This window comes from Anolis sagrei, chromosome 2 (genome assembly GCF_037176765.1).
Source record: "Anolis sagrei isolate rAnoSag1 chromosome 2, rAnoSag1.mat, whole genome shotgun sequence".
NCBI classification, from domain to species: domain Eukaryota; kingdom Metazoa; phylum Chordata; class Lepidosauria; order Squamata; family Dactyloidae; genus Anolis; species Anolis sagrei.
Window position 1 is genome coordinate 148751110 of NC_090022.1, and position 27882 is coordinate 148778991.

Sequence of the window (27882 nt, forward strand, 5' to 3'; positions counted from 1 at the left end):
AGAGGAGATATGATAGCCATGTATAAATATGTGAGAGGAAGCCACAGGGAGGAGGGAGCAAGCTTGTTTTCTGCTTCCTTGGAGACTAGGACGCGGAACAATGGCTTCAAACTACAAGAAAGGAGATTCCATCTGAACATGAGGAAGAACTTCCTGACTGTGAGAGCTGTTCAGCAGTGGAACTCTCTGCCCCAGAGCGTGGTGGAAGCTCCTTCTTTGGAAGCTTTTAAACAGAGGCTGGATGGCCATCTGTCAGGGGTGATTTGAATGCAATATTCCTGCTTCTTGGCAGGGGGTTGGACTGGATGGCCCATGAGGTCTCTTCCAACTCTTTGATTCTATGATTCTGTGAATCGCGAGTGGTAAGAGGATAATGAGGAAGCCTCGCATGGGAAGGAGTCACGAGTGGGAGCATCAGGAGTGGTGCGTCGGGGAGTTGGGGTCTCGCGTGGAAGCTTTCCAAGTTGTAAGACGGTTCTCGCGGGAGAGGAAGCCCCGCATGGGAAGGAGTCACGAGTGGGAGCATCAGGAGTGGTGCGTGGGGGGATTGGGGTCTTGTGTGGGAGCCTTCTGAGTGGTAAGAGGGTTCTTGCAGTTGAGGACGCCTTACATGGGAAGGAATCACGAGTGGGAGCATCAGGAGTGGTGTGTGGGGAGGTTGGGCTCCCGTGTGGGAGCCTTCCAAGTGATAAGAGGGTTTTTGCGAGTGAGGAAGCCCCGCATGGGAAGGATTAATGAGTGGAGCATCAGGAGTGGTGCATGGGGGGTTGGGGTCTCGCGTGGAAGCTTTCCAAGTTGTAAGACGGTTCTCGCGGGAGAGGAAGCCCCGCATGGGAAGGAGCCCCGAGTGGGAGCATCAGGAGTGGTTCGTGGGGGGATTCGGGTCTTGTGTGGGAGCCTTCTGAGTGGTAAGAGGGTTCTTGCAGTTGAGGACGCCTCGCATGGGAAGGATTCTCGAGTGGGAGCATCAGGAGTGGTGTGTGGGGAGGTTGGGGTCCCGTGTGGGAGCCTTCCAAGTGGTAAGAGGGTTCTCGCGGGAGAGGAAGCCCCGCATTGGAAGGAGTCACGAGTGGGAGCATCAGGAGTGGTGCGTGGGGGGTTGGGGTCTCGCGTGGGAGCCCTCCGAGCGGGACGAGCTTCGCGAATGGGAGAGTCACCAGCGGGGAGGGTGAGTCGCGAGTGGGGAAGAGGGTCCAGTGAGAGGAAGTCCCGAGTGGGAGGGGACTGCGGCGCGCTTCCAGCAGCAGATGGAGCCCTTGGACCAGCCCCCTTCCCTCTGCGCCCTGCCATTGGCGGAGCCGTGGCCAATGGCGAGCCTCCTTCGCGAACAATGCCACTTTCTCCCCCCTCGCCCCTTCCTTCCCCCCTCCCTCTTTGGCTTCTTTTCTTTCGCTCTATTTTCTTCTTCCCTCTCTTCGCCCTCCTCTCCCCGGCGGACTCCGCCCCGGCTTCTCTTTTTTTTTTTCCACGGAGGAGGAAAAGGAGAGCCACGCGAGGCCCAGCGCAGGTGGAGAGAAGCGGAGAGAGGGAGCTTAGAAGGGAGGGATGCCCAGAGGATGCGGCGCCCACTGAGCTCCCCACGCGAGACCATCGGGGGTTTTGTTCCTCTTCCTCCTCCTCCTCCCTCTGCGTCTTGAGCCTGGGCTGTGGGCTCCTCCATGCCCGGATTGCACCCAACCCTGGGGACTCCCACGGAGAGGCACAGAGTCAGCAGCAGTAGCAGCAGCAGCAGCCCCACTCACGACCCGGGCGCTCTTTTCTCCCCCGCAGATGGGACGCCGGGCCGAGCGAAGGAGGACGAGGAGGGCGTGAGCCTTGAAGGGGAGAGCGGCTCTTCCAGCCAAGGTAAGAAGAAGGAGCCCGCGCCCAGACACGCGGGGAAATTCACTGGGCAACCGGTGCAGCTCCACACCACTTGGATCGCCCTGGCTCTGGGCTAGCTGTGTGCCGTTTCACCAAAGGGCTGCTACATACAGCTCCCAGGATTCCCACGGGGTCACAGTGGAGATGCCCCCCGGGTTAGTGACAACACACCAGGCCAAGAGGAAGGGAAAGGGGAGCTCAGCCTTGTTTCCTTTCTCTTTCGAACTTGGTTGGAGTTCCTCCAAAGGAGGAGATGGGGACACACACTCAGGGAGGGCAAGATTGTTTCTATTGTTGTTATTGGGGCTTTATATTGTTTGAATGCTTCATCTGTATTTTGCTATTCTGTGTACTGACTTGTTGTAAACCGCCTTGAGTCACCTGATAGACTGAGAAAGGCAGTATACAAGTATAGTAAGTAAATAAATCAATAAGAGGAGCAGATCCTCCCCATAAATACCCTATGAAACTCTCCTTCAGCCCCCAAATGTCTTCTCTTGCAGAGTCTTAACTGTTCTCTCATACTACTACACCATTATAGCCTTTAAAACCTTGTGCCAAGGCCAACAGGTCAGAGGTTTGAATCCGGGGAGAGTGCGGGTGAGCTCCCTCTGTCAGCTCCAGCTCCCCATGCTGGGGGACATGAGAGAAGCCTCCTACAGGATGGTAAAACATCTGGGCATCCCCTAGGCAATGTCCTTGCAGATGGCCAATTCTCTCACGCCAGAAGCAACCTGCAGTTTCTCAAGTCAGTCCTGACACACAAACACACCCGACATTATAGCACTATGATCCCGCTTTTTAAGAGCCCTGACCACATTCTGCACAGGATTGGGCTTTGTCCTTAAGTGAGGTCCCAGAGCTCCCTTGCTGGGAATTCTAAATGTCTCTTTCTGAACTGCAAATCCCAGGCTCCAGAGCAGGCGTGGGCAAACTGGCCCTTTGGGTGTTTTGTACTGCAACTCCCACAATTCCCAACAGCCTCAGGCCCCTTCCTTTTCCTCCTCAGCCGATTAAGCGGCAGAGGGGGAAAAGGAAAGGACGTGAGGCTGTTAGGAATTGTGGGAGTTGCAGTCCAAAACACACGAAGGGCCAAAGTTTGCCCACGCCAACTCCAGAGGATGTTGTCATAGAAGTTAAATAAGAGCCCTTCCACACAGCCCTGTATCCCAGAATATCAAGGCAGAAAATCCCATCATATCTGCTTTGAAGTGGGTTATCTGAGTCCACACTTAGATAATGTGGGATTTTCTGCCTTGATATTCTGGGATTCAGGGCTGTGTGGAAGGGCCCTAAGAGTGCTGTAATGATATATAGTATGAAAGACTTTGAAAGTTCAAACACTCCTCTTGATTGTATACAAAGAGATATTCAAGACTAACCTAGGGCCCTTCCAGACAGGCCTTATATCCCAGGATCTGATCCCAGGTTTTCTGTTTAACACTTTTTGATTATCTGGCAATGCAGACTCATACAATCCAGTTTAAAGCAGAAAATCTGGGAACAGATCCTGGGATATAGGGCCCGCCTGGAAGGGCCCAAAGTCTTCTGAAGCCTGAACGAAGTGCCTGCAAATGTCAGGGAGACCTGACTTCTGCCTGACATTACCCAAAAAAGGCCTCACTATTGTAGCAGTAACCATGAACCGTGTGCTACATTACTTCAGATGGTCCTTTTGGCCCGCTCCACACAGCTGTATAAAATCCCATATTAACTGCTTTGAACTGGATTATATAGTAGCATGGACTTGGATAACCTAGCTCAAAGCAGATCTTGTGGATTCTCTGTCTTCATATTCAGGGTTATATAGCTGTGTGGAAGGGCCCCTAGAGAAAAAAGTTGGTAGATTTTGGGTTGTTGTAGGTTTTTTTGGGCTATATGGCCATGTTCTAGAGACATTATCTCCTGACGTTTCGCCTGCATCTATGGCATCTATGGTCACTACCTCTGAGGATGCTTGCCATAAATGCAGGTGAAACCTCACTACCTCTGAGAATGCTTGCCATAGATGCAGGCAAAACATCAGGAGAGAATGCCTCTAGAACATGGCCATATAGTCCGAAAAAACCTACAACAACCCAGTGATTCCAGCCATGAAAGCCTTCAACAATACATTGGTAGCGTTTGCTTTTGTAGACTAGGAGTGCAGCTACATTGCAGAATTAACACAGTTTGACACCACTTTAACTGCTATGCCTCAAAACTGTGGAATATGCAGGGTTGCAGTTTTGCAAGGTCTTTGCAAAATAATGATAATGCATCACCAAACTATATCTTCCAATGTTTCCATTGTATTGAGTCCAGGCAATTAAAGTGGTATCAAAAAGTGTTAATTCGACAGGGCAGATGCTCCCTAAGAATACCTCCTTTAGGGGTTTTTTTTTGTTTTTGTTTTTTTGCTGTATTTATTTTCCTTTGGTCACTTACCTTGCCCCTTTCCTTTGGCTGCCTATGTTGTATTTCTAAATGTTAAATAATAAATAAATAAATAAATAAATAAATAAATAAACAAATAAATAAACAAATAAGTAAATAATGCTCAGTTGGTGTTTTGAGTGACTGCAAATGTTAGATATTAGGGGAGCAAAAGGAAGTTTCATGGGAAGGGAAATATTCTTATTGGGGACAATGCTCCCATTTTTGACCCTCCTCCCCATAGCTACATCCCTCCCCTCGGGCTGGTGAGAAGTCTCCTGAGTGGCAGGTGGAGTATTTGTGCTGCCACATGGTTTGGCTTGCAATGGAGCCATGTTTAAGTCAGGCACCGAGACTTTGCTGCCCTGAGAAAACCAGCCTCAGATCATATTACTTGTGGTTTGAAGATTCCCCCTGTTTGAGGCTGGCACAGAAAATGTAACTACGTGGGTGGAGCGGATGGGAATGCCTAAATCTTTCTTTGCGGGGCAAGTTTTGTCTCCACTAGTCTCATTGTAACCTTGTTACAATCCAGGAGCCGCCTCTTTTGCCCTGTGATTAAGTGTCCCTAAGGATGCTTTGGCTCTCTGTTAAATGTCGCTTGACTCGCTGGCTGGAGTCATCTTGGGAGTTTATACATGCTCCCAATGCACTGTGCTGTGGCTTCTGGGGGAGGACACTTCAGTCAACTAGCGCTTATATAGCACATTATATAGCACATTATAGGGATCAAAGCACCTGAAATACCTGGCATCCTTTCTCAGTTTGGCTTTTCTCTCCAGCCGTACACCTGCATTTGTGGGTTTTGTTGCTGTTAATTGCTGTTGGGTTGGTTTTGACTTATGTGGTCCTTGATCATCAACAATTACCTTGACTATTGCTCATGCTGGCTGGAGATGATTATGTGGTCTGACACTATCTGGGTACTCTAAGGTTGAGAACCGTTGTTTTCATTCTGTGTCATCAAGAAAAGATGGATCTTATTACCTTTGCTTTATGTGCTCTTCTATCCTTCCTGGGGTAGGATACCAGATTTCAGCATTTTGCCAGTAGCAATCGGAATGGAGTGAGCCAGCGTAATATAGGGATTTCATATATCAAACTACGATTCCAGGAGACCTGATCTGAATCCTTGCTGGACCACTGGAAATCAATTGGGTGACTTTGGTCAATCATATCTTTTCAGCCTTGAATGAAGGTACCATATATCAGGGGTCCTCAAACTTTTAAAGCCAGGGGCGGGTTCACTGTCCCTCAGACTATTGACAGGCCAGACTATAGTTTGAAAAAAATGAGTTAATTCCTATGCACACTGAACATATCTTATTTGTCATTCAAAATCTTTTAAAGAACAATACCACATTTACAACGAAGAACAATTTTAACCAACATAAACTTTCCATTATTTCAATGAGAAATGTGGTCCAGCTTTTGGTTGATGAGATAGGCCAGTTAATTAGGATTGTTGCTGTTGTGTACCTTCAAGTCATTTCCCTCAGACTATTGACAGGCCAGACTATAGTTTGAAAAAAATGAGTTAATTCCTATGCACACTGAACATATCTTATTTGTCATTCAAAATCTTTTAAAGAACTATACCACATTTACAACGAAGAACAATTTTAACCAACATAAACTTTCCATTATTTCAATGAGAAATGTGGTCCAGCTTTTGGTTGATGAGATAGGCCAGTTAATTAGGATTGTTGCTGTTGCGTACCTTCAAGTCATTTCAGACCTAGGGTCTCCTTAAGTCTAAAGTTTATTCCGGGGGGCGGGACACTGTCCTTGGAGGGCCATATTCGGCCCGTGGGCCTTAATTTGGGAACCTCTGGCATATATAGTTCCTCTGAACAAATCTTCTCCATAAGCCAGACTCTGTATGACGGCACAAAACAGCAAGTTGAGAATGGAAGGTGATGGTTGGCTGAGTTAGTTTTTTTGGACTACAAGACCAAGAGTCCTATAGGGATCTTCCAGGTTAGAAGATTTTGGGTGTGATAGAGGAAAAAAAGCAATTTTACTGTGCCCTGGTTGTGGATATATTCCTTGTATTTTTTCTTGGTTATCTGGAGCTTTAGCAAGACCAGGTACCCTATTGGTGTCTATGGTTTGTGACTTTCCAATTTCGATATTGGGTTATGAAAAGAAATTCTTGGCTTTAGCACTGGGTGAGATTCCATTTCCTTTAGTGATTTCCTCCTTGCTTGACTGACTTCAAGGCAGGTTAAATAGCTATCTATAGATCTTCATATGTACACTCAAAGTAAGAAACATCTTGAAAAGCCCAGTGAGATTTTCTTGGAAGTAGGATTCCAGAGATTGTTCTGAGTTTACTAAATGGGTACTCCAGTCATTTCCATGCGCCATCTTTTTGTGGGGTTCTTGGAAGTATTTCCATTGCCAATAACAGTAGTCAGATCAGCTAGTTGTGCTGTTGGCAATTGCTCACAAGGTTGGGGAATGTGTGTTTGTGCAAGGCCTAAAAACACTATGATTGGGAGTACCATTTGCAGAATCCCTGGCTGGCCAGACTAGTTGTAAGCTTCTGGGAGATATACCCCTTTCAAAGCAATGTTTCCAAGCTGTCTGTATGCAAACAGTGTCAGTTTTGGTCCCTGATACTTGATTTTATGACATCTCACTGAAGGGGGGAAAAGTCAATACGGCAAAGTGTGAACTCCCCTAAGTGGAGGGGCAGTGGGATGTTTTGTTAGGTGGTTGTCATGACTTCTCAAGTGGGGTCTGTTTGAGTTTGTTTAAGCGTCTGTTTGGATTTGCTAGGTAGTCAAGAACAAGAGTGCTTGAAAATGTCAGAAGAACCTCTTTGTAGCTACAGGAGCATTTGAGGGCTGAATGTTGAGCAATAGGCCCAGCAACATTCACTATAGGTCTCAACCTTTTCCGCCTACTTACCTGTTCAAGGTGGCAAAGGAAGGGCAGGTGTATCTGTATGTGCTTGTTGCTTGCAATTATGTGATGTATGTATCACCTTATATATTATTTGATATATCTATGACCTTATATAAGGTCATCCCTTTGCTAAAACTGAGGATGACAGAAGTGATGGTAGCAAAATTCTTGTCCATCTTCTTGTTGTGAGGGCCTAAAATATGTAACAGTACCTTAACAGGGCTTAAATTGGGGCTGGGAGAAAGGAACCTCTTTCTCATTCCCTTACACTTGCATCTCTCAAGATTCTCATACACTTGCATCTCTCAAGATTTCATTATTGCCACTGATCTGTAAGGGATTGGGGGAGCACTGGAAATGAGAGACAGGGAAATCAACTGTTTGGGGTTTTTTGTTGTTGTATGTTGCCAATTCAGGAGAGAATGCTTCTGGAACATGGCCATAGAGGCAGAAAAACTAACAGCAACCCAGTGATTCTGTATATGAAAGCCTTCAACAACACATTGCCAAATATATTTTGGGTTTCAGTCCTAGCAGACAGGTCTGGTCTGTTCAGTAATCTGGATGCAACTGATATTGACCTCTGTACAGATCTGATTTGTTTACACCTCTTGTGATGTAATCCTATCCATGTCTACTCAAAAGTAAGCTCCATGTAATTCAGTGGGCCGTGTTCCTAAGCAAGTAGATTGAAACCATAGTCTAAAATGTGAAATGTATATTTTTATTTGGTTGCTAAACCTATTGAACTCACTGGGAGTGTATTTATCCTGTACCACTTTAATTGGCAAGGTTCACTGCTATGGAATTCTGGGATTTGTATTTGGTGAGTCAATGACACCCTTTGGCAGTGAACACTAAAGACCTTGTAAAACTACAACTCCCACACTTCCATAGCACTGAGACCTGGAATTAAAGTAGATCGAATTGCATTAATTCTACAATGTATATGTACCAGAGGACTTAATTCAAAATAAGATATGTCCATGATGATGTTTTAATTTTGCTGTAGGTGCCAGGATGTTCATGATTGAAAAATCACCTCTAGGAATCTCTATTTCCTCCAGTGCAATTCTGTGGTCAGCTTCCAGCAGAAGTTGACCATAGCATCATACCAAAGGACATGGAAAGTGTTTTTTCTACACTTATGCAACCAGTAATTGGAATGCCTTGAACCATAGGTGGGAAACTGGTGGTCTTCCAGTGGCTTTGGACTTCAGCTCCCAAGAGCCCTGATATTTATTTCAAATCATCTGGAGATCCAGAGATTCCCTCTGCATGCTGCATTTGATAGATGGTGCACGTAACATTTGAACTGGGAACTTTGGGGCCAAATCAAAGAATGTAAGGGGAGGGTAATAACTGAGTGGCAGAGCACATGCTCTGCCTGTAAAAGGCTCCAAGTCTAATCCCTGGCATCCCTAGGCTGAGCATAGATAATACTCTGTCTGCTACCATTCAGTGTTGAATAGACAGTTCTGGGCTGTTTGGACTAGTGGATTGATTCTGTATAAGCTTGCTTGTCTTAGCCAAGTTTACAACTTGATGACCTGTAGCTTCTAGAGGAATCTGACAGATAAACCTACTATCGACTACTTCTTCATACTTATTTATTTACTGTTTACTTCATTTATACCCCGCCTTTCTCACCCTAGAGGGTACTCAAGGCAGCTTACTCCCATATAATCCAGTTCAATTTGGATTAAATGGAAGTGTAGATGGGGCCATAAACTTGCTATAGCCCCTGCCCCAAATAACATATCTTGGCCGGGCAGTGACACCTATACACTCTTCCTTCCTCGGCCTTATACCTTTAAAGGTCTCACCAAACCTGGGGCCTTGGACTGTAACACTCAGTATCCACAAACAGTAGACTAGCAATGATGGTGAAAGTGGCAGTCAGAAACATCTGGAGGCCACCAGGTTGGTTTTTTTTGTCATGATTGAGAATTTATTTTAAAACGTAGTTGCTATTATAACGTTATTTGGAGCAGACAAGCCTGAGATGTGAGAAGAACATAACCTCTCTACTTGTTGGCTACTTCTTCAGACCAAATTTCATACTCTATCACAAATTCTTGTAGTGTGGTGTGGGTCAGATGCAGAAGAAGGCAGAGCTCCAAGTCCTTTTTATTATTGCCTAGAAGAAGTGATTTCAGCATCGTGCCTTGCACCTGACTCTTCTGATCTTCTTCTCTAAGCCCTGGAAGTTCATTGCCACATCCCTGATGTAAGCCGAAAGACAGATTTGGGGAGTTGCCATGCATAGACATACCAAATGTGTCTGTAGGATTTGCCCCGCAGAGTTCTGCCAATTAATAACATTTCAAACAAGGTTTTGTCAAGAGCTCTGGCTCTGCATTGTGTCCGATATCAGCGATTGCCAGGTGGGATCCATATCTCACAAAGTTCTGAATCTTTGCATAACTTGTTATTACATAGAGCTGGTCCAGGATATAAAGAAGGTCTAAGCCCTGGAAATGTCACAAACACCCACACCTAAATTTTCTAAACTCCACCAAAAAGACTTTGAGAACTGGAGGAACAGCAGAAAGCTCTATTCCACTTTTCTCCTGAGCCATCATTTTTTAATCCAGTGCTGATGCTAAAAACCATGACGTGCATAAGTTGGGTTTTCCATGTAGTAGGAAGGCAGAGCCAGGAGAAGGGTACAATCTGGCACATAACTTGGCTATTGAAAATCTCCATCTGCATTATGGATATTTTAAAAATCAAGTTGTCTTTTTTAAAAAAGAGAGTGCCCAAATAATGTGGATTGCAATGTGAAGTGAGTAAACAGTAGGACAAGGCTTCTAGGGCAATGGGGATTGGGGTTTCCATGTCAGTTTCAGAAAGTGCTCTCATTTGCACTGTTTTTATGGAACAGATGAGCTGTTGAAGGATTTTTCTGCCCCACATATTTAGCTTGGGTCTCTGCATTGTTAGGAAGAGATGTTTGCCTGTATATACAGGAGGGGCGTATTCAAAATTAACCAGTAGTTAACAACATTTTCCTGTTTAGTGTGTCTTTATGTATACAGCAAAGGTGGGAATCTACTGAAAGCCAGGATAGCACTTTTTGGGTTGGGCGAGTTGTCAAGAGCTATATATGCCTTTGGTTTCTGTTTGTTTGTATTTTATTTTAATTAAACTAAAAAAATGATATATTTCAAAACGGTTCACATTATTCATCATTGAAATTCAGCCCACTCATTCTAAACAAATAAAATAATTCATTCATATGTGACTAGTAATTATTACATTTACATTGATAGGTAAATGAATCCTAAATGTGCTTAAGTTAACTTTAATGAATAGGATGTTGGCCTGTTATCATCAAAGGAAAATGATTAAATTGTGTATGATATGATGAATGGGAGGTGATATATAGGGCTCTTTCCTTCTCCACTTTGTGTGAGTTTTTAATCTATTACATCTGGCCCGGCCATAAGGTTTTAAATTTTTTTGTGTTAATGCTTATATGTGAGTTATATTAATTGTATTGTTTTATTTTCTTGCTGCTTTGTTGTTTTACTGATGTGTTGTTGAGCTTGGCCTCATGTAAGCTGTCCCAAGTCCCCTTGGGGAGATGGTGGCAGGGTATAAATAAATGATGATGATGATGATGATGATTATTATTATTATTATGAGTTTCAGGGCTCAGTGTGGGTGTCCCAATCCCATATTGTGTAGCCAGTACACCAGAATTGCTGTGGAACTACCCAGAAGTCCATCTAAAGAGTATTTTTTGTTTTGTTAAAAAGGTGGCTTGTTGTGGAGAGATTTGATCAAAAGTAGTTTTATCAAATTTTCACTCCTTCCTTAAAACACAGAGGAGATAACTGGGTGAGTTCTAAGCTGACATCACATTGAATCTGGAGTGATGGTCAATTCACAAGCCTGGAGCTTTGCACAAAGAATGTGTGTACCCCAGACTTTTCCCCCAGAATGCTGTCCAAGGCCCTGAGTTCCCTGGCAAACAGATTGGGATGAAAATGTGTTCCATATTGACTGTGAACTTGGAAAATGGTGCTCTCTAAACAGTGCCTGTCAGACTCTGGTCCTCTCAGAATTCTTGAACATTGGTCACCCTAACTGGGTCTTCTGAAAATTAAAGTCCAAAACATTGGAAGGACCTAAAAACAGAGAAGCGTTACTCTAAAACTTCCCTGCCTTTACTTTAGAAGATTTCTTTTTGGAATTATGCCTCCCCAAATCCACTAGTAAGCTTTGCTGCTAGCCACTTGGGGCAAAGGATTCAGGATGTTGTTGTCCAAAACAGGTACTTTCCTGAACTCTAAGGGAAAGGGTAGATGTTGAAAATTTACTCCAGATATCTGAATCCACGTTATGGTCATAGGAGAAGGGTTGCTGTATTGGAAGCAACTTTGGATGAAGTTGAAGTGAGAAGAAATGTACTGACTCTGGCTTCAGAATAAAAACTTGTAATATTAAATCTTGCATACTCATTTTCATAGGCATTAGGGAATGTTTTGTTTAGAAATGTTAATAAAATAAACATATATGTATAAAATCCAGATGATCTGCTTTGAACTGGATTATATGACACTGCAGACTTAGGGCCCTTCCACACAGCCATATAATGAGTTATGTTTTATTCACTTTGTAATGATTATATATTTATGCCATTTTTTAAAATTGTTTTATTATGTTTTGAGCATTGAATTTTGCTACTGTAAGCAGCTTTGAGTCACCCGTGGGCTGAGAAAAGCGGTAAATATAGTAAATAAATAAATAATAAATATAACCCAGAATATCAAGGCAGGAGATCCCACATTTTCTGCTTTGAACTGGAATATATAACAGTGTGGACTCAGTTAACCCAGTTTAAAGCAGATATTGTGGGATTTCCTGCCTTGATATTCTGGGATATAGGGCTGTGTGGAAGGGCCCTCAGCTAATCCAGTTCAAAGCAGATAATGTGGATTATCTGCCTTGATATTCTGGATTATATGGTAGTGTAGAAGGGCCCTTTATATCCATGAAGTATGTATCCATGGATTCAAGCAACCACGGTTTAAAATTCTTTGAGAGGAAAACACTAAAAATCCGAACATTACACTGATGTTTAGGCACACTGCTGTGAATTGTTTTATATAATTTCATTTCTACCGCCCAGAATTGTTTTGTATAGACATCATTTTTACAGCCCAGAAAACTCACAAATGTAGCAAATGTGAAGTTCCCCTTTCTATGGTTTGTACTGTATTTTATACATTTTTCCTATGTATATGCCAATAAAGGCTTATTGGATTGGATTGGATTAGACACCATTTCACTGCAACATTATATATAAAGGGAATTGAGAATCCTCAGATTTTGGCCCAAAACTAAAACCTCACAGTTACCAAGTGACCCCTGTATTTTATGATCTGTGAATCTAAACATGACAATTCACATAATAGTAATTAAATGCCTTGTGCTATCATTTTACTATGAGAAATGTGATATTAATAACTGATATACACTTGCCATTCATAAAGGAATGAGTTGAACATTTGAAAAATACAGGATAGAAATGGAAACTTTGGCGTACTGACTCTTCTGCTCTGGATGGTAGGTGGAATACACAAAGGGGAATAATATATTCAAGAACAGGCTGTTCCTGAAGATTTTTGTTTTGCATTGCTGCGTGGAGTCAAAGATGAAGAGATTGTTTTTCACCATATTGGCCCCTTCTTCTCCCGCCTTCCCTCCCTTCCATGCCTTGAGCTAACAATGTGTGGTTTCCCACACCATTTCCTGCTATCAAAGTTTGCTGAATTAAGGGTTAACTTTCAACTGGTCTGCTGCACCCACCCTTTCAAGGTGTGCTTGAGAATTTTCCAAGAACCATTAGCAGCCAGGCATCTGGGTTCCAGCAGCTATTTATAGCCCTGGATAATAGATCACAAAGCCACCTGAGCTTGCCAGCTGCCTCTTAGCCGGGCTACCTTTGAGAGTTCTCCAGAGGCATCAGCGTGCATAACAAGCCGGCGCTCCAAATAAAATAGATAATTAAAGAAATGAAATAAAAACCATCAGCCAGTTAGTTCCTGGAAGACTATTGCAAGCTTGGGAAATTGATCTCGTAAACTGAGAAGATGGCTTTGGAAGATAGTTGGGGAGTCTCTTTTCTCAAGCATTCAGAGCTGGAAAATTCCTGGCACTGGAATGGCTTGGCCCCTATAACTGGTTTGTTTTCAGGACAAAGTTTAAGGACACCACTGTTCAAAAAGATTGAAATCTGTGCAGAATTTGCTCCATCTATATTGCCATTATAATGCAGATTGAACTGCATTATACGGTCAGTGTAGACCAGGGGTCCTCAAACTAAGACCCGGGGGCCGGATACAGCCCTCTAAGGTCATTTGCCCGGCCCTCACTCAGGGTCAACCTAAGTCTGAAACGACTTGATAGCACACAACAACAATCCTATATCATCAGCCAAAAGCAGCCCTACACTTCCTATTGAAATACTAATAAATTGAAATTTGAAGTTGTTCGTCAGTTTAATTATTGTATTGTTTTAAAGTGTTTTTGCACTACAAATAAGATATGTGCACTGTGCGCAGGAATTAATTCATGTTTTTTCAAATTATAATCTGGCCCTCCAACAGTTTGAGGGACTGTGACCTGGCCCTCTGTTTAAAAAGTTTGAGGACCCCTGGTGTAGACTCATATAATGCAATTAAATGGCATTGTATGAGTCTGCACCAGTGGTTCACAACCTGTGGGTTCCCAGATGTTTTTGGCCTAAAACTCCCAGAAATCCCAGCCAGTTTACTTGTTGTTAGGATTTCTGGGAGTTGAAGGCCAAAACATCTGGGGACTCACAAGCTGAGGACCCCTGATATACACTGATCATATAGTGTAGTTCAATCTGTATTATAATGGAAGTGTAGATGAGACCTGATAGAAGTAGGAAAAAATCCTTTCCTATTGCTCTGTTGCAATATGCAGGCAGATCCTGAGTTACAGACATCTGATTTATGCTTGACTCATAGTTAAGAACGGGGATGAGGCAACAGGTAGTGAGAAAAATCTACTCCTCAGAAAGGAAATTCACTCCTGGAAGTGTTATGGGAGAAAGGTGTCTCTACTGAAGATTTATCACCAATTCTTGTTTCTACAATAAGCCAAATTTTTCAAAATCCAATTGTTACAGGGATGTAAAGTGAGGTCAAATCTTCTGAACAGGGGCACAGACAGCAAAACAAACACTACAAGGGTGTTAACCCACCTGAATGCTATCCAAAGCTTTTATCTACCTACCTAGCCATCTATTTCTGGAGTTACATTTGAAAAATGTACATGTCCCAACTTACATACAAATTAAATTTAAGAACAAACCTACAGAGCCTGTGTTGTATCTGCCTGTACAAGATATTCTTAATGCTACCACATCAGAGTATAACATGTTGTGATACTTTGGCAAATGTTGTAGATGTGAGCTTGAGGTTGTTGCTCAAAACTGAACTGCAGTCATGTTGAATGTATGCTTTGTAGTCCTGCTGCTAAGGATATCCTACCTGGGGAACTGCCAGTTATTTTTTCTCTCCAAAATGCCAGGGATTGACACTTTATTTGTGTTCATTAGTTATAACTGTTGCTTGCTGCTGAGTGATAGCGAATGGTTCAGGGATTGACACTGAATCAGCAACCAGCACTTTGAGTAGCACTCCTTTCAACCAGAGCAGACCCTTCAAATCAACGAGATCTGTACTTTTGTTCACCCCTACTGATCATTTAGTCATTTAGCAGTTCATCCAGTGGGCCTAGTTTAGCTCCTGGGATGAACCAACAATTTCAATGAATAGTGAATTATATCTATGGTTTACTGGATTTTAGTGGTGGTTGCATTTTTGTATTGTGGTTTTGTTGGTTGCTTTGAGCAGAATGTATTCCAGAAACTAATATAAAATTAGGTTATTATGGCGTATGAAGCTTCCATAGACCATGAACCCATGTACTCTTTGTTCTGATTGGCAGCAGTTTGTCAAAACATCCAGCCCACTGGGACAGATGCATATGTTCTGACGTTAATCTGTCCTACTTGTCCCATAGTCTGATTTCCAGTATTTCAAATCTGGATTCAGTTGCAAAACCACCCAGAACTGTGTTTCACCGATCTAAGACTGTGGTGTATACAATGTTCCCAAACTTTCTGCATTTTAGTAGTATATTTTATCTGTTTGTTTTAATCAAGTTGTGTCTGCCTTGACTTGTGAGAAGAGGCAAGTAAAAATAACAATACAATAAGAATAATAGTAGAAGAAGAAACAGGAAACCATGGCTAATAGAGAACACTACTGAAACGAGTGACTTCTGCCAGAAGTTCCATAGAATCATCCTGAAAAACCTAGAAAATTCATAGAGAGAATACCTATCTAGGAAATTTCTAGGTTCCCTGAGCAACTCTGTAGTGCTTTTCAGTGGAAGCATATCATAAAATCACCTGGAGGACCTAGAAAAATCCTAGAAAGGACATATTTCACCAGATGTAGATAGCACCAGTGCTGTCCTCCAAATTACCAGAATTTAAACGAAGGGTGCAGAACCAGTGACTTTTTAGAGGTGACAAACTACCACCATCTTCCATTTGTGCTGGTTGGGATTGATGGGAGTTAGAGGCTAGCAGCATCTGAAGAATTATGAATTTACCACTCTGCATATAACCAAAACACAATTTTCACCCTAGAATTCAGAAGAGTGTCAAAATGCTCTCCTTAAAATGGCAAGTGGAGTGGTGTGAAACAGCCAAGGAAAGTGTGATAAAGTTAATAGGAGACTTACTGTAGAGTGTTATCCTCTGTGCAGTTATTTGATCATCAGCCATTTGAATGTGATAGGAATTACATGTCCAAGATTGTTCATTACAGTAGAGTCTCGCTTATCCAACTTCCACTCATCTAACGTTCCGTATTATCCAATGCAGTCTGCCTACCGCCCGGATCCACAACTGTTTCAATACATTGTGATGTTTTGGTGCTAAATTCATAAATACAGTAATTACTACATAACTTTAACATGCATTGAACTGCTTTTTCTGTTGGTTTGTTGTAAAACATACTTTGGTGCTTAATTCGTAAAATCATAATGTAATGTGACGTTTAATAGGCTTTTCCTTAATCCCTCCTTATTATCCAACATTTTCACTCATCCAATGTTCTGCTGGCCCGTTTATGTTGGATAAGCAAGACTCTACTGTATTTGGAGAAGTCTTTTGCCATCCTGTATGCCTTGTTAAAATCATTTTTAAAAGCAAATTTATTGTGTTGCTGAGTTAAAGGATAAGGAAAACAATTATAACAGAGGGCGGAGAAGTCATTCTGCTTTCTCCTAATGTCATGAGCAAGAAATTGGTTGTATTCTCTCCCAACATGCTCTGTTCTTTAGCTCTTTCTCCTTCCTGCATATGGTAAAAATATTTTCTGGTGGTTACCTGATGTAACTAACTAACCAATGAAGTGAGCTTCCTGATGAAGTTTCAAATATCATCCATACCTATTCACTTGTACTGACTAGTCCAAAAGGCCATCTATCATCTGAATATATTACTTTGTGAAATTCATGGCTCCTTTGGTTGTTGTTGTGGTGGTGTAGGTTCTGCTTTTTGACTTGTGGCTTATGTGGGACCCAACTGATCCATGTGATTAGGAATTGCAAATAAAAGATGGTATTCTGAGAACCCCAGCTTTCAAAGAAGGGAAGTTCCCTTTCCCCACTCTTTGGTTGATTTAGGATTCAAACTAAGACCCATGTTCGACATTTGCATAGTTCTCGCCAATCAGGCTTCCACCTAGTGCTTGCTCAAGAGCACCCCCCTCACCATAACCGGTCTTCTAGAGTCTCTGAGATAGATGTTGCATATGCTTTCCTTCCCCACATCCTGTTACGGCATTCCTCTCTTTCTGTCCAAAAGCTCTCTGCTCCCGGATGCGTGTGATTTCGTGGATGCTGGCTATTCTTAGCCCACTGGTTAATTGAGCAAGCCATGTTGCCCAACAGCAGTCATGAGTTCAAGACTTTTGAGGCTGGGGAGGGGAAAAGAGAGATAAGGATAACAGCTGTAAACAGAGTGAAGGGGGAGATTAAAATGCCTAATTCCAGTCCAGATGTTTTACATTCATGATGATCTAGCTCATTCGACTAGAGAGCTATAAATTACGGGCTTGTGTGTATGTATCTGAGTCTTTGGGGTCCTGTTTAGAGCGGGAGGAATTTTATAAAGCTGTCTCTCCATTGGAACAAACAATTATTTCCAAGAATCGTGCATCACAAGAACATGTGTTCGTGCATCTAGATTACTATTTGTTCATATACATAATTCTATCTGTATGCTGAAGAACTCAAGGCAGTCTGCATAGTTCCCTTTCCCCACCTATTTCTTTCATACAGCAATCCTTCAGGGTAGATTAGGCTAAAAGATAGTGACTAACTCAAAATTACCCAGTGGCAAATTGCCTATTGTAAAGAAGTTGATTATAAATTATATGATTTTAACTGTATTTGTGTTTAGATTGGCTGCAGTAATGCTGGAGCGGCCTAGCTGAGAGGAGTGCGTTACCATGGAGACGATGCTGTAGAGAAGTGGGAGGAGCTTAGAGGGGAGAGTTAGAGTTTATGGTCAGTCAGAGTTAGGGTTTAGGGTTAGAGGAGTGAGCAGTCAGGAGTTAAGATTGGAGGGTGAGGAATTGGTAGAGGAAAGATTAGGAGGTTATAGCTGTAAAAGAGTGAATTGTGAAGCAAAGTTTTGAGGCTTTGGAAAGCCAGATTAAGCTACTGGAAGTTTCTTAGCCAGAGAGGCTGATAAGGGAAACATAACCAGTATTCCGTTAGTCTAAAGAAAGGCTAAAGAATAAGCTTATTAAGTATCTGATCAAGGGAGGATCAGATAAGGGAGACATCCCTGTATTGGAACTTTGTTCTGTAATAAGTGCTTCACCTCAGGAAGATACTGTATAACCTGAAAAAGTGTAACATTCAACTAACCAAGCATTATTCTGAGTTCCATAAGAAAAGTTACAACTTGCAACCACACGCTTTGTGCTCAATAAACTTGTTAACTTTTGTTTGAAGACTGCCTCACCTCCATTAATTCTGCGTCCAGTGTGCCATATCTCCCAATAATACCTCACATCACACATTGGTGGCACCATTAAGAGTAATCTATATCTATATCTATATCTATATCTATATCTATATCTATATATATAATAAAGAAGAGTGTTTGTATGCGAAGGGCGGAAGTGCGGAGGGCGGAAGTGTGGAGGGCGGACGTGTTTGTGGCAGCTTTCCGATTGGCTAGCCTGAAAGTTCCAAGATTCTGATTGGCTGCCACTGTGGAGCTATTTGCATATGGTCTCTGATTGGCCAGCTTCAATAGGAGCCCCTGGTGGAGAAGAAGGCTCATGGCAGAAACGGGGCATGACAGAAGGAAATTTGCATATGGTCTCTGATTGGCCAGCCTCAAATCCAAGATTTCGAGATGAGAAAGAGAGGAAAGGAAAGGCCGGGGGCTGGGTCAGAACACTCCCAATACAGACCGAAATAGGCACACAGAGCCCCCATCACCCACTCTACATCCTACTGCAGTTTGGAGGACTATGAACCATGGATGATGGGACTTGCAGTACCATCACTCACATTCTGAGACCGCTGCTAACCTCATCCAATGACTGATCAGGACCAAACTTGGCACATAGACCTCTCATGACCCACTTTACGTCCTGGTGTGGTTTGGTCGGGGATGGACCATGGATTATGGGACTTGCAGTACCACTGCTCAATTCTTGAGACCACTGCAACCCTCATCCAATTACCGATAAAGACCAAACTTGGCACACTGAGTCTCCATGACCCACTCTACATCCTGGTGCGGCTTGGAGGAGGATGCACCATGGACGATGGGACTTGCAATACCTGCACTCCCTTCCTAAAACCATTATAACTACCAACAATGATGGATCAGGACCACAATTTACACAGAGAGCCCGCATAATTCACTCTACATCCTGGTGCGGTTTGGAAGAATTTGAAAATGGATGATGGGACTTGCAGTCACTTCACTCACTTCCTGAGACCACTGAGATCCTTGCCAATGACTGATCAAGACCAAACTTGGCACACAGAGTCCCCATGACCCACTCTACATCCTGGTGCACTTTTGAGGAGGACAGACCATGGATGATGGGACTTGAAGTACCACCACTCCCTTCCCAAGATAGCTGCAACCCTCATCTAATGTCTGATCAAGATCAAACTTGGCACACAGAGCCCCCATGACCCACTCTGCATCCTGCTGCAGTTTGAAGGAGGATCGACTTTGGATGATGGGACTTACAGTACCATCACTCACATTCTGAGACCGCTGCTAACCTCATCCAATGACTGATCAGGACCAAACTTGGCACATAGACCTCTCATGACCCACTTTACGTCCTGGTGTGGTTTGGTCGGGGATGGACCATGGATTATGGGACTTGCAGTACCACTGCTCAATTCTTGAGACCACTGCAACCCTCATCCAATTACCGATAAAGACCAAACTTGGCACACTGAGTCTCCATGACCCACTCTACATCCTGGTGCGGCTTGGAGGAGGATGCACCATGGACGATGGGACTTGCAATACCTGCACTCCCTTCCTAAAACCATTATAACTACCAACAATGATGGATCAGGACCACAATTTACACAGAGAGCCCGCATAATTCACTCTACATCCTGGTGCGGTTTGGAAGAATTTGAAAATGGATGATGGGACTTGCAGTCACTTCACTCACTTCCTGAGACCACTGAGATCCTTGCCAATGACTGATCAAGACCAAACTTGGCACACAGAGTCCCCATGACCCACTCTACATCCTGGTGCACTTTTGAGGAGGACAGACCATGGATGATGGGACTTGAAGTACCACCACTCCCTTCCCAAGATAGCTGCAACCCTCATCTAATGTCTGATCAAGATCAAACTTGGCACACAGAGCCCCCATGACCCACTCTGCATCCTGCTGCAGTTTGAAGGAGGATCGACTTTGGATGATGGGACTTACAGTACCATCACTCACATTCTGAGACCGCTGTTAACCTCATCCAATGTCTGATCAGGACCAAACTTGCCACATAGACCTCTCATGACCCACTTTACCTCCTGGTGTGTGTTTGGCTGGGGATAGACCATGGATTATGGGACTTGCAGTACTTTTGCGCAGTTCCTGAGACCACTGCAACGCTCATCCAATTACCGATAAAGACCAAACTTGGCACACTGAGTCTCCATGACGCACTCTACATCCAGGTGCAGTTTGAAGGAGGGTGCATCATGGACGATGGGACTTGCAATACCTGCACTCCCTTCCTAAGACCATTACAACTGCCAAAAATGATGGATCAGGACCACAATTTACACAGAGACCCAGCATGACCCACTCTACATCCTGGTGCGGTTTGGAAGAATTTGACAATGGATGATGGGACTTGCAGTACCTTCACTCACTTACTGACACCACTGCCACCCTCATCTAATGACTGATAAAGACCAAACTTGGCACACAGAGCCCCCATGACCCACTCTATATCCTGCTGCTGTTTGGAGGAGGATGGGCCATGGATGATGGGACTTCAAGTACCTTCACTCACTTCCTGAAAATAATGCAGCCGTTATCCAAAGACCAATAAAGACCAAACTTGGCATACAGAACCGCCATTACCCACTTTCTCTAATAACCTGGGCAACGCCGGGTCCCCAAGCTAGTATATAATAAAGAAGAGTGTTTGTTTGTATTGGACAGAGGAAGGGCGGAGGGCGGAAGGGCGGAAGGGCGGAAGGGGTATGTGGCAGCGTTCTGATTGGCCAGCCTGAAAGTTCCAACATTCGGATTGGCTGCCGCAGTGGTGCTATTTGCATATGGTCTCTGATTGGGCAGCTTTAATAGGAGCCCCTGGTGGAGAAGAGGGTTCATGGCAGAAACAGGGCATGACAGAAGGAACTTTGCATATGCTCTCTGATTGGCCAGCCTCAAATCCAACATTCCGAGATGAGAAAGAGAGGAAAGGAAAGGCCGGGGGCTGGGTCAGAACACTCCCAATACAGACAGAAATAGGCACACAGAGCCCCCATCACCCACTCTACATCCTACTGCAGTTTGGAGGAGGATGAACCATGGATGATGGGGCTTGCAGTACCACCACTCACATTCTGAGACCGCTGTTAACCTTATCCAATTACTGATCAGGACCAAACTTCGCACATAGACCTCTCATGGCCCACTTTACGTCCTGGTGTCGTTTGGCCGGGGATGGACCATGGATTATGGGACTTGCAGTACCATTGCTCAATTCATCAGACCACTGCAACCCTCATCCAAATTCCAATAAATACCAAACTTGGCACACTGAGTCTCCATGATGCACTCTACATCCAGGTGCAGTTTGAAGGAGGATGCACCATGGACGATGGGACTTGCAATACCTGCACTCCCTTCCTAAGACCATTACAACTGCCAACGATGATGGATCAGGACCACAATTTACACAGAGACCCAGCATGACCCACTCTACATCCAGGTGCGGTTTGGAAAACTTTGGAGATGGATGATGGGACTTGCAGTACCTTTGCTCACTTCCTGAAACCACTGAGACCCTCACCAATGACTAATCAAGACTACACTTGGCACATGGAGCTTCAATGACCCACTCTACATCCTGGTGCAGTTTGGAGGAGGACAGACCATGGATGATGGGACTTCAAGTACCTCCACTCCCTTCCGAAGATTGCTGCAACCCTCTTCTAATGACCAATCAAGACCACACTTGGCACACAGAGCCCCCATGACCCACTCTATATCCTGCTGCTGTTTGTAGGAGGATGGCCCATGGATGATGGGACTTCAAGTACCTTCACTCACTTCCTGAAAACAATGCAGCCGTTATCCAAAGTCCAATAAAGACCAAACTTGGCATACAGAACCGCCATTACCCACTTTCTCTAATAACCCGGGCAACGCCGGGTCCCCAAGCTAGTATATAATAAAAGTCAATGTTTGTGTGCGAGGGAGGACAGAGGAAGGAGGACGTAGGTAGGAGTTTGTGGTAGCTTTCTGATTGGCTGCCACTGTGGTGCTATTTGCATATGGTCTCTGATTGGCCATCCTGAAAACTCCAACGTCCTCAAGTGGCTGAGAGTGGAAAGGAAATTTGCATATGGTCTCTGATTGGCCAGCCTCAATAGGACCCCTGGTGGTGAAGAAGGTTAATGAAAGAAGCGGGGACATAAGAGAAGCCTCCCACAAGGATGGTAAAACATCAAAACATGTGTGCCAAGTTTGGCTGCCAATTTCACAGGCCACTGTGACCAACACGGGTGACGCATCTGCACCAAACTTGGCACACATAACCCCCATGACCCCCTTTACGTCCTGGTGAGGATTGGGGGAGGTGGGCCACGGATTATGGGATTTGTAGTACTTTCAAACAGTTTGGTTCCACGCATCACTGTGGCCCCCAACAAACACCGATAAAGACCAAACTCGGCACACAGAGCCCCCATGACCTACTCTACATCCTACTGCGGTTTGGAGTAGGGCAGACCATGGATGATGGGACTTGAAGTACCTCTACTCGCTTTCCAAGACTGCTGCGACCCTCAACAATGACTGAATAACACCAAACTTGGCACATAGACCTCTCATGACCCACTTTACAGCCTGGTGTGGTTTGGCTGTGGATCGAGCATGGATTATGGTACTTGCAGTACCTTCGATCAATTCCTGAGACCAGTGCAACCATCATCCAATTACCGATAAAGACCAAACTTGGCACACTGAGTCTCCATGATGCACTCTACATTCTGGTGTGGTTTGGAGGATGATGCACCATGGACGATGGGACTTGCAGTACCTTCACTCACTTAGTGAAACCACTGAGACCCTCATCCAATGATCGATGAAGACCAAACTTGGCACACAGCCCCCATGGCCAACTCAACATTCTGGTGAGGTTTGGGGGAGAACAGACTATGGATGATGGGACTTCAAGTACCTCCACTCACTTCCCAAGACTGCTGCAACCCTCATCTAATGACCAATCAAGACCAAACTTGGCACAGAGAGCCCCCATGAGTGACTCTACATCCTGGTGCTGTTTGGAGGAGGATGGACAATGGATGATGGGACTTGCAGTATCTTCACTCACTTCCTGAAACCACAGTGACACTCATCCAAATACCAATAAAGGCCAAACTTGGCACAGAGAGGTCCATGGCCAACTCAACATTCTGGTGATGTTTGAGGGAGTCTATGGATGACGGGACTTGCAGTACCTTAACTCAGTTTCTGAGACCACTGTGACCCTCATCCAATGACTGATCAAGACCAAACTTAGCACACAGAGCCCCCATGACCCACTCTCCATCCTGGTGCAGTTTGGAGGAGGATGGACCACAGATGATGGGACTCGCAGTACCTTCACTAACTTCCCGAGACCACTGCGAGCCACATAAATAACTGATAAAGACCAACCTTGATACACAATTCCTTTCTCAAATAACCCGGGCAGCGCCGGGTCCCCAAGCTAGTATATAATAAAGAAGAGTGTTTGTTTGTATCGGACAGAGGAAGGGCGGAGGGCGGAAGGGTGGAGGGCGGAAGGTGTATGTGGCAGCGTTCTGATTGGCTGCCGCTGTGGTGCTATTTGCATATGGTCTCTGATTGGCCAGCTTCAATAGGAGCCCCTGGTGGAGAAGAGGGTTCATGGCAGAAACGGGGCATGACAGAAGGAAATTTGCATATGGTCTCTGATTGGCTAGCCTCAAATCCAACATTCCGAGATGAGAAAGAGAGGAAAGGAAAGGCCAAAGGGGGCTGGGTCAGAACACTCCCAATACAGACCGAAATAGGCACACAGAGCCCCCATCACCCACTCTACATCCTACTGCAGTTTGGAGGACTATGAACCATGGATGATGGGACTTGCAGTACCACCACTCACATTCTGAGACCGCTGTTAACCTTATCCAATGACTGATCAGGACCAAACTTCGCACAGAGACCTCTCATGACCCACTTTACGTCCTGGTGTGGTTTGGCTGGGGATGGACCATGGATTATGGGACTTGCAGTACCATTGCTCATTCTTCAGACCACTGCAACCCTCATCCAATTACCAAAAAATACCAAACTTGGCACACTGAGTCTCCATGACACACTCTACATCCAGGTGCAGTTTGAAGGAGGATGCACCATGGACGATGGGACTTGCAATACCTGCACTCCCTTCCTAAGACCATTATAACTTCCAACAATGATGGATCAGGACCACAATTTACACAGAGAGTCCGCATAACTCACTCTACATCCTGGTGCGGTTTGGAAGATTTTGACAATGGATGATGGGACTTGCAGTCACTTCACTCACTTCCTGAGACCACTGAGACCCACGCCAATGACTCATCAAGACTAAACTTGGTACATGGAGCTTCAATGACCCACTCTACATCCTAGAGCAGTTTGGAGGACGACAGACCATGGATGATGGGACTTCAAGTACCTCCACTACCCAAGACTGCTGCAAAACTCATCTAATGACCAATCAAGACCAAAGTTGGCACACAGAGCCCCCGTGACCCACTCTACATCCTGCTGCAGTTTTGGAGAAGGCTGGACCATGGATGATGGAACTTCCAGTACCTTCACTCACATTCTGAGACCTCTGCAAACCTCATCCAATGACGGATCAACACCAAACTTGGCACATAGACCTCTCATGACCCACTTTATGTCCTGGTGTTATTTGGAAAACTTTGGAGATGGATGATGGGACTTACAGTACCTTTGCTCACTTCCCGAGACCACTGAGACCCTCGCCAATGACTAATCAAGACTAAACTTGCCACATGGAGCTCCAATGACCCACTCTACACTCCCTTCCAAAGATTGCTGCAACCCTCTTCTAATGACCAATCAAGACCACACTTGGCACACAGAGCCCCCATGATCCACTCTACATCCTGCTGCAATTTGAAAGGGGATGGACTTTGGATGATGGGACTTGCAATACCTTCACTCACTTACTGACACCACTGCCACCCTCATCTAATGACTGATAAAGACCAAACTTGGCACACAGAGCCCCTATGACCCACTCTATATCCTGCTGCTGTTTGTAGGAGGATGGCCCATGGATGATGGGACTTCAAGTACCTTCACTCACTTCCTGAAAATAATGCTGCCATTATCCAAAGACCAATAAAGACCAAACTTGGCATACAGAACCACCATTACCCACTTTCTCTAATAACCCGGGCAACGCCGGGTCCCCAAGCTAGTAAATAATAAATCGTCCCTCCTCTCTCCTAACTGCGTTACACCTATGTATACGGTAGAATGGGAATTTCAACCTGAACCTTCCCAATCCGACACTCCAGATGTTTTAGATTACTGACAACTGACCATGCTGGCTAGGACTGTTACCAGTTGTAATCCAAACTATCTGGACACTACTAGAGAAATGTGATTTTTTGTGTGTCTCAAACATTGCACTGGGTCTCATACTTTCTCTATGAACACCGCCAAAAGAGCTTTATGTCACTGAGTTTTGCAGTAGTGGTGTTCAGATCAGTTATGCCTTGCTTTTAATTCTTTTTGCTTATTTCAGAGCTGTGCAATCTTTGGGCTGCGGTTAGTGAAACAGAATTAAGCTGGTGCTTTGTCTCCTTTAGTCATATTGAACCAGTTCCTGAACTCTGTGCTGGGGTCAGCCCAAAATATTTTTGCTGCCTGAAGCAAAGTACAAGATGGTGCTTCCACCCTATCCTGTTCGACAAATTGACCCGCTAACTGAAGTCTTAACAATGGCAACAAAACAGCTCCAAATAACAGTAGGTAATGGGAAGATGCAGGCAGCCCCCAGCAGCACACATAGTTCTGCTTTCCAGCAAAAAGGAATTAAGAGAATTGGTTGGTCAGTTGGCTGCCACAGGAATAAAAGATTCCCATGAACATTAACTCTCCAAAGTACAGGGGGTTGGGTTTTTGTGTTTTTTTCTTTCTTTTTTGCTTTTCCATTGACCAGAACATAAGACACTGGATTCAAATTACAATAGAAAGGATTTTATCTAAACATATACTGTATGAATTATTCAGCAGGGGACTAGATTGTATTAGATGGTGGTGGTCTTTCCTTCCTTGGAGGCCTTTAAATTTGGGTAGATATCTCTCAGGAGTGCCCTGATTGTGCATTGCTACATGTCAGGGAGTTGGACTAGATGGCCCTTGTGACCCCTGTCAACTCTAAGATTCTATGAGTCACAGCTGTCCGTCTTGCCTTCGTCCAGTCGTTGACTGAATAATTCTGCTTTTTCACTGCATTAAACATGTATCAATATTGCAGAGTTAGAACATATCAACACCATGGAATTAGCTCAGTGGTTCCCAACCAGTGGTCCATGTACCACCGCTGGTCCGCAAGAACTAAAATATGGTCTGCTAAACATTTAAAATTTTAATTTTTTATTCATTTTAATGAATTTGTTTCTACGTGGACAGTTCCAATGATTAGGACTTTTGGTGAGCATGAGAGGTGGCGGGGAGGGGGAGGCAAGCGATCGACATCATGTATCATGTACTCATGCCACCCAATGTCACTCACATGCATTCTTTCGTCTTGCTCGGCTGTATTGGTGATCTGTTTTGCTGTTTAGTGATTTGGCGGCTGCAGTAGTTTTACTGACCGTGAGTCCTCAACATTCCTATTAATTTTTGACTTATTTATTGATGATTGAAACTAATTTTGAATGTTATGAAAAAGACAATATAGCTTTTGTTTGTTATTGCATTCAGGAAGAGCTCATTGAATTTCAAAATGATAGCAACTGCAATAACACTTTTGAATCTGACTCTCTTGAGTTTTGGTGTAAAGTGCATTTTTAATACTAAAATTCAAGGAATCGCCTCACGCTATCTTATGCTCTTCTCTACAACTTCTTTATGTGAACAAGGTTTTTCTGCTTTGCTGGTAGTTAAAAACAAGTCCAGGAATCAATTGAAAGTAAGTGATGATATTCGTGCAGCTTTGAGCAATAATATTAGCTCTAGGATTATCCAACTTGTGAAAAAGATGCAAGCTCAAAAATCACAATGAGGCAAACCAAATTTAATTTTTTGTTATTTTTTAAAAATATATTATAGTACTCTTAATTCATGCTACTATTAAGTTTATGTTAAAAGTTTTGATTTTTTTTAAAAAACAGAGTTTATTATTCTCGAACTTGTGTTCACTGCTAACAACAACAAAAAAATCAAAGTGATCCCAGGTCAAGAAAAGATTGGGAACCACTTAATTAGCTGTTATGGGTGAAATTTCTGGGTTAGGACTGTCCCAGATGCTGAGAAATTGCATACTTCATGCAATCATGATTCGTGTTTAAGGCTTTATGCTTAATAATGTCACCAGATCCCACAAATGAGGAAGACATATATGTGAAGTGGTAGTCTGGCCCTGAGATTCCTTGCCATCTCTCTGAGAACCAAAGAAGAAGGGACAGACTCAGTGATCTGGGAGCCCTAGGGTGCATCTACACTGAAGAATTATCACAACTCAATATGACTTTAAATGCCATGGATCAATGCTATGGAATCATGGGAGCTGTAGATTTATAAAATCTTGAGTCTTCCTAAAAGTGCTACCTCA

At 43.9% G+C, this 27882-nt stretch overlaps 1 protein-coding gene across 1 annotated transcript in view; it reads left to right on the forward strand.

The window, feature by feature from the left end:
• Positions 1 to 1523: 1523 nt before the first annotated feature.
• HDAC7 (histone deacetylase 7) overlaps positions 1524 to 27882 on the forward strand; it is a 153752-nt gene continuing 127393 nt past the window's right edge. The window contains exon 1 of the mRNA XM_060763820.2: positions 1524 to 1845. Within this exon, the coding sequence (XP_060619803.2) occupies positions 1659 to 1845 (187 nt within the window). The 5' untranslated portion in view covers positions 1524 to 1658. The remainder of the gene's footprint in view (positions 1846 to 27882) is intronic.